General features: G+C 41.7%; 1 protein-coding gene across 1 annotated transcript; it reads left to right on the forward strand.

Annotated features, from left to right (window-relative positions):
• Nucleotides 1-3731: 3731 nt before the first annotated feature.
• Nucleotides 3732-13958, forward strand: dars2 (aspartyl-tRNA synthetase 2, mitochondrial). Its single transcript, XM_040039537.1, has 17 exons — nucleotides 3732-4176; nucleotides 4584-4683; nucleotides 5266-5329; nucleotides 5422-5523; nucleotides 5954-6049; nucleotides 6123-6246; nucleotides 6429-6475; nucleotides 6686-6792; nucleotides 8712-8781; nucleotides 10199-10378; nucleotides 10507-10614; nucleotides 10753-10815; nucleotides 10932-11084; nucleotides 11176-11394; nucleotides 11475-11585; nucleotides 11686-11761; nucleotides 13297-13958. Exons 1-17 carry the CDS (start codon nucleotides 4002-4004, stop codon nucleotides 13479-13481), a joined length of 1980 nt encoding a protein of 659 aa, XP_039895471.1. The 5' UTR covers nucleotides 3732-4001; the 3' UTR covers nucleotides 13482-13958.
• Nucleotides 13959-14154: the final 196 nt, after the last annotated feature.

Here is a 14154-nt window from a genome sequence, read left to right on the forward strand (position 1 = left end):
AAGCGAATCTGTGAACTAAGGTATAGATCCATTAGGTTACGTTGTGGTGATCCTCGTGTTGGGGGATGGGTGTTCTGCAGTGCAAAATTAAAACCAATGGAAGATGGATAAGAAAAGTTCAAAGCCATCAGGTGCTCAGTTTAGAAAAAAAAAAGAAAAGAAAAGGAGGAGAAACGAGCAAAAGATACAGGTAAGCAGCTGTTTCATTGGTGATAGTGGCTCAAGAGTTGGGAGTTTGCCTTGTAATCGGAAGGTTGCCGGTTCGAGCCCTGGCTTGGACAGTCTCGGTCGTTGTGTCCTTGGGCAAGACACTTCACCCGTTCCCTACTGGTGGTAGTCAGAGGGCCCGGTGGCGCCAGTGTCCGGCAGCCTCACCTCTGTCAGTGCGCCCCAGGGTGGCTGTGGCTACAATGTAGCTGCCATCACCAGTGTGTGAATGGGTAGATGACTGGATATGTAAAGCGCTTTGGGGTCCTTAGGGACTAGTAAAGCGCTATACAAATACAGGCCATTTACAGGCCATAATGGCAGGTCATTTATCCTGAAACAATCAGAATACTTTATTAATCCCTAAGGAAATTATGTGGGTTTCAGTTGGTCCAAAAAGAAATATGTACAGATCATACAGGGAGTGCAGAATTATTAGGCAAGTTGCATTTTTGAGGAATAATTTTATTATTGAACAACAACCATGTTCTCAATGAACCCAAAAAACTCATTAATATCAAAGCTGAATGTTTGTGGAAGTAGTTTTTAGTTTTAGCTATTTTAGGGGGATATCTGTGTGTGCAGGTGACTATTACTGTGCATAATTATTAGGAAACTTAACAAAAAACAAATATATACCCATTTCAATTATTTATTTTTACCAGTGACACCAATATAACATCTCCACATTCACAAATATACATTTCTGACATTCAAAAACAAAACAAAAACAAATCAGCGACCAATATAGCCACCTTTCTTTGCAAGGACACTCAAAAGCCTGCCATCCATGGATTCTGTCAGTGTTTTGATCTGTTCACCATCAACATTGCGTGCAGCAGCAACCACAGCCTCCCAGACACTGTTCAGAGAGGTGTACTGTTTTCCCTCCTTGTAAATCTCACATTTGATGATGGACCACAGGTTTTCAATGGGGTTCAGATCAGGTGAACAAGGAGGCCATGTCATTAGTTTTTCTTCTTTTATACCCTTTCTTGCAGCCACGCTGTGGAGTACTTGGACGCGTGTGATGGAGCATTGTCCTGCATGAAAATCATGTTTTTCTTGAAGGATGCAGACTTCTTCCTGTACCACTGCTTGAAGAAGGTGTCTTCCAGAAACTGGCAGTAGGACTGGGAGTTGAGCTTGACTCCATCCTCAACCCGAAAAGGCCCCACAAGCTCATCTTTGATGATACCAGCCCAAACCAGTACTCCACCTCCACCTTGCTGGCGTCTGAGTCGGACTGGAGCTCTCTGCCCTTTACCAATCCAGCCACGGGCCCATCCATCTGGCCCATCAAGACTCACTCTCATTTCATCAGTCCATAAAACCTTAGAAAAATCAGTCTTGAGATATTTCTTGGCCCAGTCTTGACGTTTCAGCTTGTGTGTCTTGTTCAGTGGTGGTCGTCTTTCAGCCTTTCTTACCTTGGCCATGTCTCTGAGTATTGCACACCTTGTGCTTTTGGGCACTCCAGTGATGTTGCAGCTCTGAAATATGGCCAAACTGGTGGCAAGTGGCATCTTGGCAGCTGCACGCTTGACTTTTCTCAGTTCATGGGCAGTTATTTTGCGCCTTGGTTTTTCCACACGCTTCTTGCGACCCTGTTGACTATTTTGAATGAAACGCTTGATTGTTCGATGATCACGCTTCAGAAGCTTTGCAATTTTGAGACTGCTGCATCCCTCTGCAAGATATCTCACTATTTTTGACTTTTCTGAGCCTGTCAAGTCCTTCTTTTGACCCATTTTGCCAAAGGAAAGGACATTGCCTAATAATTATGCACACCTGATATAGGGTGTTGATGTCATTAGACCACACCCCTTCTCATTACAGAGATGCACATCACCTAATATGCTTAATTGGTAGTAGGCTTTCGAGCCTATACAGCCTGGAGTAAGACAACATGCATGAAGAGGATGATGTGGACAAAATACTCATTTGCCTAATAATTCTGCACTCCCCGTATTAGTGCACGGTGGCACAGTGGTTAGCACTGTTGCCGCACAGCAAGAAGGTCCTTAGTTCAAATTCCACCATCAGGCCGGGGTCTTTCTGTGTGGAGTTTGCATGTTCTCCCCGTGTCTGCGTGGGTTCCCTCCGGGTACTCTGGCTTCCTCCCACTGTCCAAAGGCATGCAACTTGTGGGGATAGGTTAATTGGATAATCCAAATTGCCACTAGGTGTGAATGTATGAGTGAATGTGAGTATGAATGGTTGTCTGTCCTTGTGTGTTAGCCCTGCGACAGACTGGCGACCTGTCCAGGGTGTACCCCGCCTCTCGCCCTATGACAGCTGGGATTGGCTCCAGCACCCCCCGCGACCCTGAAAAGGATAAGCGGTAGCGAATGGATGGATGTACAGATCACTATAAATATCAAGAATTAACAGAGAGTGGGTGTTCACCCAGGGCACCAAACAGGCTAAGTCTGCTACTGGGAACATACATACAATCCTTTCAAAGAAAAAGGAAAAAGCTCCTCTCCAAGCTTTCTTCTTATTGGCTACTTCACACATATAGAAGGTTTACACTGCACATGGGTGAGGCTGTGTGCCTGAGATGACCACAGTAGTGACAGCGTCTCTCTGTCAAGACCAGAAAACCGGCTGTTTGGAAAATGTGACGCCTGAACTTGGGGCTTAAAGGGATTACTTTTTACATACACACTGACCTGATTATTTGAAGATTTGGCCATGATCATGATAAGCTTTTAAATGGGGAAATATAATAGCACTGTCATAATACTTAAAGTACAAATGAAAATATAGAAATTAGTGTTGTATAAATTTAAAATGATACAATGAACTGCCTAAGGGAACTGTAAAAATTAATATAAATATGGAAAATACAGAGACATTCGATACAGACATCTGTAGAGACACAGAATTAATGAACAGAATGCAATAATACATTAAGGCCACATATACAAGGAGAAGCGGAAAACAAACCATAAGGGGAGATATATCTCATCTCAGATAAGCAGTTAGGAAGATGCTTTAAAACAGTTTCATTGCACTGTTAGAACTCAGTGCAATGAACTATCACAAACTATCACAAATTTCTGTCATTTTACACATTTATTGTGGAGTTTCACTGCACACACAGCCCACTTATGATCGAGTGGGCTGTCATGTCTCATCCAGTCATGCGGCACACAGCCCACTCGATCATAAGTGGGCTGTGTGTGACCCACGATGTGAAACGAGTTTGACACCACTCTTTATAATATATGTTTTCTGTGGTTTATTTTCTTAAACAAATTTAACGAGTTAAGAAGAGAACAGACTTGGGGTTGGTTTTGTAATTCTAATGTTGCGTATAAAGAATCTGGCAACAGACTAAATAACATCCTTGAAAAACTAAACTAAAAGTTGCGTTGTCTCTAGAAAAAGAATCGGGGATTGATGAAATCTTGAAAGCTTGTGGATTTTTTCCTCGCGAGTTAGATCGATCATGTCGCAGGTTGACTGTTCTCGTCTAGCAACGTGACGTCACGTCCGGTAAAAACACGCCGATTGCCACATGACTGGATGAGACTGAACAGATGCACGAAAGCACAGCAGCCCATCCTCATGAGCAGGCAGTCGTGAAAACTTCTCACGAGTCTTATCCGGATCCAGGAAGAGTAACGGCAGCTCACCTGCTTTCACTGCCGTGGAGCTTCACAATGCTCACATTACAACCTTAAGGACTCTGCAAGCCTGTTACTCTGAGGGAGAGGAGTGCGACAGACACGGCTCTGAATAACATGCTCTCCTCAGCCTGAGCTTCACTCTGTGTTTTGAAAGAAATGGCAACAAAAGGCAGGCTGGTGCTGCGGAGTGTGTTCACAGGACTCAGAGCTCATGCTGTCTGGTATCAGAGCTCAGCTTCGACTCCCAGTCAAGGTCGGCTGCTGTGGAGACCTCAGCTCAGACATCTGAGCTGCTCATACGGACTCTGCGGGGCTGCTCCGCCCTCCACAGGTACTCATCAGCTGGCTGTACTCCAGCCTCTACACTGACGTGACGTGCGTACGCCCAATGCCACTACTTCTTCTACTGCTCTTCTACTGGTCTTCGCCTGTCTACATTTGTAGTTATTGGACAGGATTCTCAGTTGAGTCCAGCTTGTCCACATCATTCATGTTTCATTAGAATCCTTTAGAATCTTCCACTTTGTAGGAGACGTGTTTGCTTGTATTATCTAAGACTTTTGGACACTTTTATTATTTTGTAAAACATTTGTTCTTCCGTCTCTGTAAAAACTGTAATTCTATACATTTCTGCATATCTGTTAATGCGGCAGAAATTCACTTCAGTTTCAGTAAGTACTTAAAATGAGTATCAAAGTGTAACTTGTGACTTGTGTCCCAAATCCATCTTATGATCAGGTCCCAGCAGTCTGTCGTTCAGGAGTCACACCTGTGGAGAACTGCGATCAGATGATGTGGGGAAGAAAGTCACTCTGTGTGGCTGGGTCCAGTATCTCAGGTAGTCAGCCATTGGTTGATTGATATGACTGAGCCCCCAGTGTGTTTTACAGATGGCTGTAGTAACCCACTGTTGTACCTCTCTCCTGACCTCCAAAACCAAAAGTGTCCAATTTGGGTTAATCGCTCTATAAGACCTTTGCCGGTTCTTGTGTAATTTGGCTTTCCCCAGCCTTTTCTCCCTGTTTCCCTTGCTTAAGAATGGCTTCATGACAACCAGCTGAAAATGGTCAGGTGCAAGGACTGGACTGGAAATGAGTGAAAAAGCAGCAAACGTCTTAAGAAAACCTCTGGGTGCTGGTTTAGCTCACTGGGATGAGCAGGCCGTATGTCTGAGAGTGGCCAGCACAGGTTTGAATCCGACCCACAACCCTTTGCCACACGTGTTCCCCTCTCTCTCCGTCACTCTTCACTGTACTCTATCGAGTACAAGCAGAAAAAGGCCAAAAAAAAATTAAGTAAAACTCTGAAAGTTCTCAAGAAAGCCAAAAGAACTAAGATCATCTTAAAAAAAGTTCTTTCATCATTCTTCAAAGGGTCTCATATAAATTTGAGAAACAGTATGTGTCTCTGCCCCCTACAGGCAGGACCTGTTCGTCATCCTGCGAGACTTCAGCGGCTTGACACAAATTCTAATTCCTCAGGAAGTATGGAAGAAAACAACAAAATACACTAACATAACCAATGAACGCTGTGCTGTAAAATACAGAACTAAATAGTTTGTTTCCTCTGTTTTAAGTCTCCAAGTACTTTGAAAGCCACGTTGTGCAATCTGACGCCCGAGTCTGTCATCAAGGTTACAGGAACAGTCAGGAACCGACCAGTGGGGCAGGAGAACAAGGTCTGTACGTGCTTCTGAAGGTGCAGTGAAACACCACCCACCTGCAGGGGGTGGTGAGGAAAGTTTAGTTCCTGTACTTTGAGTTTAACCCACATGGGCCAGGAATCCTAATTACTACAGCATCCAGTCACACTGTGCTTAATATACTGAGTGCCTGGTTTTAAACGTGGAAGGGGAAAAAAAGTACCAACACTCTCTCATCAATATATTTCACTATATTTATCAAATAGCATAATAATGTTCTGTCCTTTAATGAACTTAGTAAAGGACAGGGATCAGAAACTTTCTTTTCCAAGGAGTGACTGTCTGTCCTAAATAATCTGGTGAATTGATACCATTTCATCAATCTTAAATTGCTTTCTGTAGCAATATAATGAGACTTTTGGTGATTAGTCACCTAATTCTGTTTTGAATCGTGTGTTTAAACCAGGGGATGCTGACAGGAGAGATCGAAGTCTTGGCAGAGAATGTGGAGGTCTTCAATGTGTGCCAGAAGCTGCCGTTTGAGATAAAAGACTTTGTCAAAGTAAGTAACTTAACGTTACATGGATGTGGAATATTGAGCACACTGTAATAATTTAATTTTTTTTACTCACCAGAAGTCTGAGTCATTGCGGATGCAGTATCGCTACCTGGACCTGAGGTCATCACAGATGCAGAAGAACCTAAGACTGAGATCCCGGCTGGTGATGAAGATGAGGGAGTATCTCTGTAATGTGCACGGTATGGACAGCCATGTTTGTGTTCTGTCTTTAATTTGCTCAGACATAAAAGGTCACAGGACTGTCACTGATGTTGTTGCTTGTAAGAGGAAACCAGGTGCAGCAACTAATCTCTTCTTGCTGTAGCAAGCTCTGATTTTCATATGCTTTTTGATGTTGTTGTTGTTTTGCTGTAATGAATAGGCTTTGTGGATGTGGAAACTCCCACTCTGTTCAAAAGGACACCAGGGGTAAGACATTTGTAGACATTTTTACATGTTTACCAGGTTAAAGAGCAGAAACTTGCACAACAATCCACCTTTAATGGTCTATAAGAACAGTTTCTAAAAAATTCTTTGGTACTATTAAATATAAATATAACAGCAAAAACCTAATTTGGCTTCCATGTTATGGTTTCATATCTGATATTTTAATGAACTTAATGAGTGTTTGTGTTTTAGGGAGCCAAAGAGTTTGTGGTTCCCTCCAGAGAGCCAGGGTTATTTTACTCTTTACCCCAGAGTCCACAGCAGTTTAAGCAGCTTCTCATGGTGGCTGGTGTAGACAGGTGGGTGCAGGCTCCATAATCTGCTATTTAACAGAAAGATGTTTGTTGTTTTTAAACGCTGCACTGATCCAGATCGAAAACAGAGTTAAAAGGGAACGAATAGTGAGCATACAGTTCTGGTCACAAGTTTTCATCCACTCGTCGGGAGCATGAATGTCATGGTAATTTGGGGCTTTTAATGATGATGTACATACATGCGTCTTTAATGTATGTATGTACAAGGTTCTACAGTGTCTTTTAACGACTGGTTAGTGATCATGATTTTGCCCTTTTTGCCAGTATAAAAATGATTTTTTGACAGCATTCATTGGACTGACCAGCACTCAAGAAAGGGGAAAGAACTCACTTAAGGTCTTGGAAGGAGACCTGTAGATGTATACAAACTGGGAAGGTCTATTGGAGACCTTTCTAAACAACTGAATACTGCAAGATAATAAATTCAAACAACTGCATGTAAATGCAAATTGTTTGGATTGTCTGGAAGAAGACCAATTTCTCCCTCAGAGGAGAGGAAATTGATTAGGTTATTCAGGAAACAACCCAGGAAGCACAGGGCTTAAGACTGCCATGAACTTGAACATTAGTGCCACTTTCCCAAGTGAAAAAAGTTTTATATTACATGGACTGAGAGGGTGCTGACCCAGAAAGTGAAGAGGTTTTATGGTTTGACGAGATAAAGATTGAGCTATTAGGCCACAATTACAAGGGGTATGTTTGGAGGATTAAGATGAGACTTTCAAATCTAAGAGGACCATACCAACCGTCAAGCATGGTGGTGGTAGCATCAAGCTTTGGGGATGTTTTGCCACCAGTGATACAGGCAAATTGCCCAAAATAGAGAGAATAATATAGGAGGACTACTTCCAAATTTTTTTCAACAAATCCACAGCTGGACAGTTGAAACGGTCTTCCCAATACTGCAACCTCAACCTAGTTGAAAATTTGTTGGTTACACATAAAGGCTGGGACCAGGAAACCAACCAATTTAAATGAACTCTAAAAATTCTACCAAGAAGTGGTGGTCAAATATCCATCGAGAATTATGCCACAAGCTTGTTGACGGCTACTCAAAGCGTCTCGTCGAGGCAAAGCATTCTAAGGGACATTAGAGAAATAATAGTCAAGTTATATTTGTTATTAAATATGTATGCTGTACATAAAGTACATGTATCATTCCACCCTGGAAAAAACAGTTCAAAGAGGTTATTTAAAATTACTGTCACATTTATGTCCACGATGAGCGTCTGCAAACTTCTGACCACCATCAGCTAATAAGAAACCATTTTAACCTCCTAAGACCCGAACTCTTTCATGGCATGCATTTTTAATTTCTCTTTGATATTTGGGCTGATTGGGACCTGATGAATGTAAAAACAAACAATTACCAGTTGTTGTTTTGTTTTTTTAACCTGATTTTTGTTTCTAAGAAAAATGAGAGCCACATATGAGGATATTCGTTTAAAATTTCGATAGAACAGTAGCATTATAATGTCCTCGTAAGTGGATATCAGGCCCCTGTAGAGCAAAATTGAGTATTTTGTTCTAAATAACCCAAAATATGATGTCCACATATGTGGACGCCAGGTCCTAGGAGGTTAAAGCAATTTGCTATACCAGCCTTAAATGTGATGACTAGGCATGGAGCAAATACTGGAGATTCGTACTCTGTGTGTGAAACATGTACTTGGATAAAAGAGAAAAAAGCCTAGGGGTATTAATCTTATGTCACTGCCTATATACCGGGGAGAAGAACCAAAGGATGATTGCACTCCCATACTGAAATAAAGCACTTAGACCTGACTGATTTCCACTGCTGACAGCTTTGCACACATAACAGAATTTTTAGAAGTCCACCACGTTAGAGTCAGAACCTGCTGTTAATGGCCAACAACCTCTGTCTTCTGTCTCCTCCGTGGCAGGTACTTTCAGATAGCCCGGTGCTACAGAGACGAAGGCTCCAAACCGGACAGGCAGCCTGAATTCACCCAGGTGAGATGGAATACACACAAGTTTGAAGCGCCACAGTTTAAAAAAAGAAAAATACATTTTTCAGTCTGTTTCAGACATGAGATACTTGAAATTGCTGGCCAACCTCCCATATATCTATTTACAAGTAGTCCTCTTCATGCATGTGTGACATATGCAGCACACGCGCAGCAGTGCAGGCAAATAGTTGTGTGCACACTCACAGACACAGCTGAACATGGACATTAAAAAAAAAAAACAAAAAAAAACTAACAGGAGAAGTTGCAAAAGCTATCCAGAGCTCAGAGCCAACTGCGGTATGAGCAACAAATCAAAACAAATGACAGAGATGCGTGAAAAAGAGAAAACGACTGATGTCCTGTTAGCTTTGAGTATATGATTAAACTGCCCTTTCCTATACTGGGAGTCAAACCTCAGCTACCTGTGTGAAAATCTGGAATCTTAACCACTAGAAGTTTGTTCAGTTTCTGAAATAAAATGTCTGACTTCAAACCCGATTTCGTACCACTTGTGTGTGTAGACCACCTGTTAGTTTTAATATTTTATCAGCTGACTGGTGCATTCAACAGCTAATTAAACTGTGTAGTGTAGCTCACCTGCCTGAAGTACAGGTGAGCATACTGGGTGTTGAATCCAGGCCACTTGTGTGAAAAACAGGAACCCTAACATGTATCAAAATGTTATGCTTCAAATCTAATTGCGTGCCGTTCGTGCATGTAGTCCAGGATTCTCCTTCTCAAACTAATGTGACAAATTGGATATTTTTGTCCTCTGCTGAGCCTAAGCATTATGGATTTTTTTTAAATCCACAAAAGTTATATATAAAGGTACTGCTAAGATTTGATATTTTATCACCCCACTGTTGCATAAAACTGCTAAAAAATAATAATTTAAAATGCTAAGAAATGTAATAATAAAGTACTTAAAGGACTAATTTAAAAAAAATAAAATGATACAGAATAATTAAACTGTACTTCTTACATGGCAGCTCACTTGCCTGAAGTAAAGCACACAATATAATTTACTGTAAATCTTGATCGAGCCTGTCTCGATGTTTCAAGTTGATTCCAAAGCTCTTTTTTTTTTGTTTGGATCCTGCTGCTGCTGGAATTCTTTTACAGCTGTGAGTGAAAACATTGCAAACAATGATGTGCGTAATTTAAAAGGTTTGCTGATTTTGCACCAAAATAAGATTTGCAAACACATACTGGTGCCATCTTTGCTCCTATGATATTTTATCACAGATTTCAATTCAGGATTGTGTGAGTACCATGTGTCTCTCCTGTAATCTGAGTACATACTGAGCAACATATAGTCCGATTAGTCTGGCCCATAGACCGGCCTGTTGTCACATACATGTGACATGTTGGATCATGTCATGTTGTCTGAATTCTGAAAATCCTCTCGTCGTTTCTCCCAGGTGGACATAGAGATGTCTTTTGTGGACCAGGCAGGTATCATGTCACTGGTGGAGGGTTTGCTGCAGTACTCTTGGCCTGCAGAACGTGGTCCTCTTAAGGCTCCTTTCCAAACTCTGACATATGAAGAGGCCATGAGGGACTACGGTGTGGACAAACCCGACACCAGATTCAACATGAAGGTGTTTGATTTCTTGGGGTCCTAACTGAAACTATGTTCTTACTGAACATGCTACATCTTTTACTCTTTTGTTTAATGTACAACATGAGTGAATTATATGATTTTTTTTTTATTTGTCTATTTGTGCAGCTAATAGACCTCAGTCAGATCTTCCTTTCCACGGAAATTGAATTCCTCCAATCAGCTCTTGGCCAACCAGGAGGCTCCGTTCGGGCCGTCTGTGTCCCCAGTGGAGCAGTAAGAACAGAACCATTTCCTGTGGCAGAGAATGCTGAAAATGTAGAACAGAAGATGTGTTTTTGTGCCACAACAGAAGCTGACAACTCTCATATGTGAATTTGTGTGTCTCACATTATGTTTTCTCTCTTGTAACAGAAACTTTTCACTGGGAAGGATTTGGAAGAACTGAAACAAATAGCCAAGACTCAGTTTGGACAGGTAGGTCTCTTATTCCTTTTCTTTCTTTTACGCCTCACGTTGTTCTGAGATAAACACTTGTGTGTTACAAACACTAGTAGAAAGTCACAAGTTGTGTTTTCTCCTCGTGCGTTAAGGAGCTGAGCCTGGTGCTGGTCAGAGCAGACGGGACATTGAAGTCTCCCCTGAAGAAGCTGCTGTCTTCGTCTGTCACAGACGAGCTGCTGAAGTGGACTGAAGCCAAGCCAGGAGACCTGCTTCTGATAGCAGCAGGCTCCCACCACACTGTTGTAAGAGGCTTGGTTTGAGTCAGCTGTCAAACAAAGAAGCACAGAGCTGATACAAACGCTCCCTTCATCTGACTCTCTTTTCTGCTCTCAGTGCCCATTGCTGGGGCATCTTCGCCTGCAGTGTGCAAAGCTCCTGGAGTCTCATGGTGTGGTCGTGCGTGACCCCTCAGCCTTCCACTTCCTGTGGGTCGTGGACTTTCCTCTCTTCTTGCCCAAAGAAGATGATCCAGAGGAGCTGGAATCAGCTCATCATCCATTTACTGCACCAGTGCCAGAGGACACACGGTTACTCTATACTGATCCACATAAGGTACTCGTGTAGTACTTTATTAGTTATTTTTAATTATGTAGAAAAATGCAGGATGTTTATTCTGTTTGTAAATTTCACAGGTTCGTGGTCAGCACTATGACCTGGTGTTAAATGGCTGTGAGATCGGAGGAGGCTCCATTCGCATCCACAAAGCCTCAGAGCAGTTTTATGTACTGAAGAATGTCCTTAAGGTCAGTGGCTTCCTCCATCTTGGTGCAGTTCAGTCTTTCACTTATGAAAGAGTGGGACGTTTCAGTGTTAACACTGTTTCCAACTGTTTTTGTGTTTCAGGAGGACCCCGGACTTCTCTCCCACCTCCTCGAGGCCTTGGATTCAGGAGCGCCGCCTCATGGAGGCATTGCTCTGGGTGAGCTCAACTCTGCTTGATTTATCACTGAGTTCGTATATGACTTACATGTGTGCATACACTGGGTTTTTACTAACCACACGGTATCAACCTGATATCATTGCTTTCACTCTAAATACTGTTTGTAGGCGGTCCAGTTTCCCTAACCACTGAAAAGAGATCAGTGTATTTTCTTGAATTGCCCTTAGCGCTAACACATATCCATGGCAACATGCTTGATTTTAGTTACACTTGTTTCTCCATTAGTTGTATATAAATCCCCACTATAGCACTAACTGAGTAATTATTAGTGTTCCCATGCCATTCATTAGGCAGGTCATTCTTCAGCCCACAAACCACTGTCTCGTGCTACAACGCCAGGAGCTAAAGTCCACATAATTATTTACAGTGCTGGACCAAGACAATAAGGATGGATCAGTGTTTTATAATTCATTTGTGGGATTTTTATTTTTTAGCTCATAACTGTATGAGATTTCTCAGAATGTTTGTTGTTCAAACTTAGAGTTAACATTTTTCTTATACTTCCTTTTTTCCTTCTTATCTGTTGTTTAATGTAATTTGTATTGGCTTTTTTAAGAATGGTACGCTGAACAGAGAAGGAGAGACACTTATAGTTGGATGGTACTTTTATTAAAATTTCTGGTCAATTTGTGCATCCGAGTTTGTGAATGAATAATTTAAGGCTGGTCTTTTCAGTTATATGGAGTAACTGTGTGTGTTTGGTTTTTTTTGGGGGGGGGAGGGGGCTGTTTTTTGGGTTTTGTTTTTTTTTCCAATTTTGTTATTATATATTTTGTGCCATATCACAGCATCAAGCACCTTAAGACACCTAATATTGTAAATATTCTCTAAAAAATAATACAGAGAGAACCCAACAATCTTGAAATGTCCTTTGAGCAAGCACTTGGTGACAGAGGGAAGGAAAAGCTCCTTTTTAACAGGAAGACACATCTAGCAGAACCTGCTGTGACTGGTTGGAGGTGAGGGGAGGGACACAGGACAAAAGACATGCTGCAGAGACACAATCCAAACTGCTCTGTAGTTTGTGAGTCTTGTGGTTCTTTGTTTGGTATTTGTTTTGTGTGAAGTGTGTGAATAGAAATGATAAAGTTGAAAGCTGTACTTTCTGGTTTGACCACATGGTGGCAACACTGTGTCACTGTTTGTGTCATTAGCTGGCACACAGTGACACCTGAATAACATGTTCAGAGCAGAGCAGCACTGGGCCTGAATGGAGTTTCAGTAACTGTGAGCAAGTCAGTTATTGTGCAAAATGATTTGGGTTTGGAAGATGTGACTTGACACATGCGCAGCAGTGCTGAACTTGTCTGACTCTTACTATTAGCCCATTTCAGCTGTATCTGTCTGTACCATTCGACTGAACACGATCAAGCTTTTTTCTGCCAGGTCCTTAGTATAAAATGCATGTATTGCGAAGCCTGCATGGACAATTGAACAGTGAATTCAGAGTAAATTGTGCAATATTGAACAGTATATTGATCAAGTTGTCTCTTTATTTCTTTATCCTTTTCTAGGTTTGGATCGACTGGTCTCAATAATAGTCGGAGCTCCCAGCATCCGCGACGTAATCGCCTTCCCCAAGTCATTCCGCGGTCATGACCTCATGAGCCGTGCACCCGACTTGGTGTCTGAAGAGGACCTGAAGTGTTACCACATTTCTGTTAACTGGCCAACGGAGCAAGGAAGAGAGAGGAAGTGATTAAGAAGAACCACAGACATCGAAGGATGTCTGTGTAGTCCCAGGTCTGGTGAGGCTGAGGAGATGTGCAGACTATCAGCAGACAGCAAAAAGACTTTGAGGCTGTAAGATCTGTGCCAGATGGCAAAACAACAGAGACAAGAGATACTTGTGGCTGCATTGATGCTGCCGTCCCTCTATGTTTGTGGTCCTTCGTATCAAGTTTTTTAGATATTTATATCTTTTTACTGATTCTGTACAGCTGCTTATTATGGGGTGGTTTGGTGTTCATGTTCAAATGAGGCATTATATGAAATAATAATAAATCTATAATGTCATTGTTTTTGATGCCAAGAAGTTCAATTTCAGCATGTGCAGAACTTTAAAATCCAAAAGTCAGAGATTCTCACTTATGATTTTCATGATGATCTTCATACATCTTCTGTGTAATGTAAATAAAAACAGCAAGCAATGATTTGAAAATGATATAAACCCATATTTTAGTCTCAGTACGTGTATCATTTCATGGGAAATATTAGCTCAGTTTGAATTTGATGGTCGCTAGATACAACTAACAGGTCAGAAACAATAATGAGAGCAATAATGAGTGAATCTGTTTCTTAGAAGTAAGAATGGGATAGAGGTTCACCAGTCGGAAGAACACTGTTTACAAATTATAGAATGATTTCAGAAT

This window comes from Simochromis diagramma, unplaced genomic scaffold (assembly GCF_900408965.1).
Source record: "Simochromis diagramma unplaced genomic scaffold, fSimDia1.1 OVJJ01000337.1, whole genome shotgun sequence".
NCBI lineage: Eukaryota > Metazoa > Chordata > Actinopteri > Cichliformes > Cichlidae > Simochromis > Simochromis diagramma.

Excerpts from the sequence above, each read along its gene's own strand:
- dars2 (XM_040039537.1), top strand. The coding sequence starts at position 4,002 with ATGGCAACAAAAGGCAGGCTGGTGCTGCGGAGTGTGTTCACAGGACTC. Across the intron at positions 6,050-6,122 it reads AGATAAAAGACTTTGTCAAA|AAGTCTGAGTCATTGCGGAT; the intron begins GTAAGTAACTTA and ends TTTACTCACCAG. Across the intron at positions 10,816-10,931 it reads CCAAGACTCAGTTTGGACAG|GAGCTGAGCCTGGTGCTGGT; the intron begins GTAGGTCTCTTA and ends TCGTGCGTTAAG.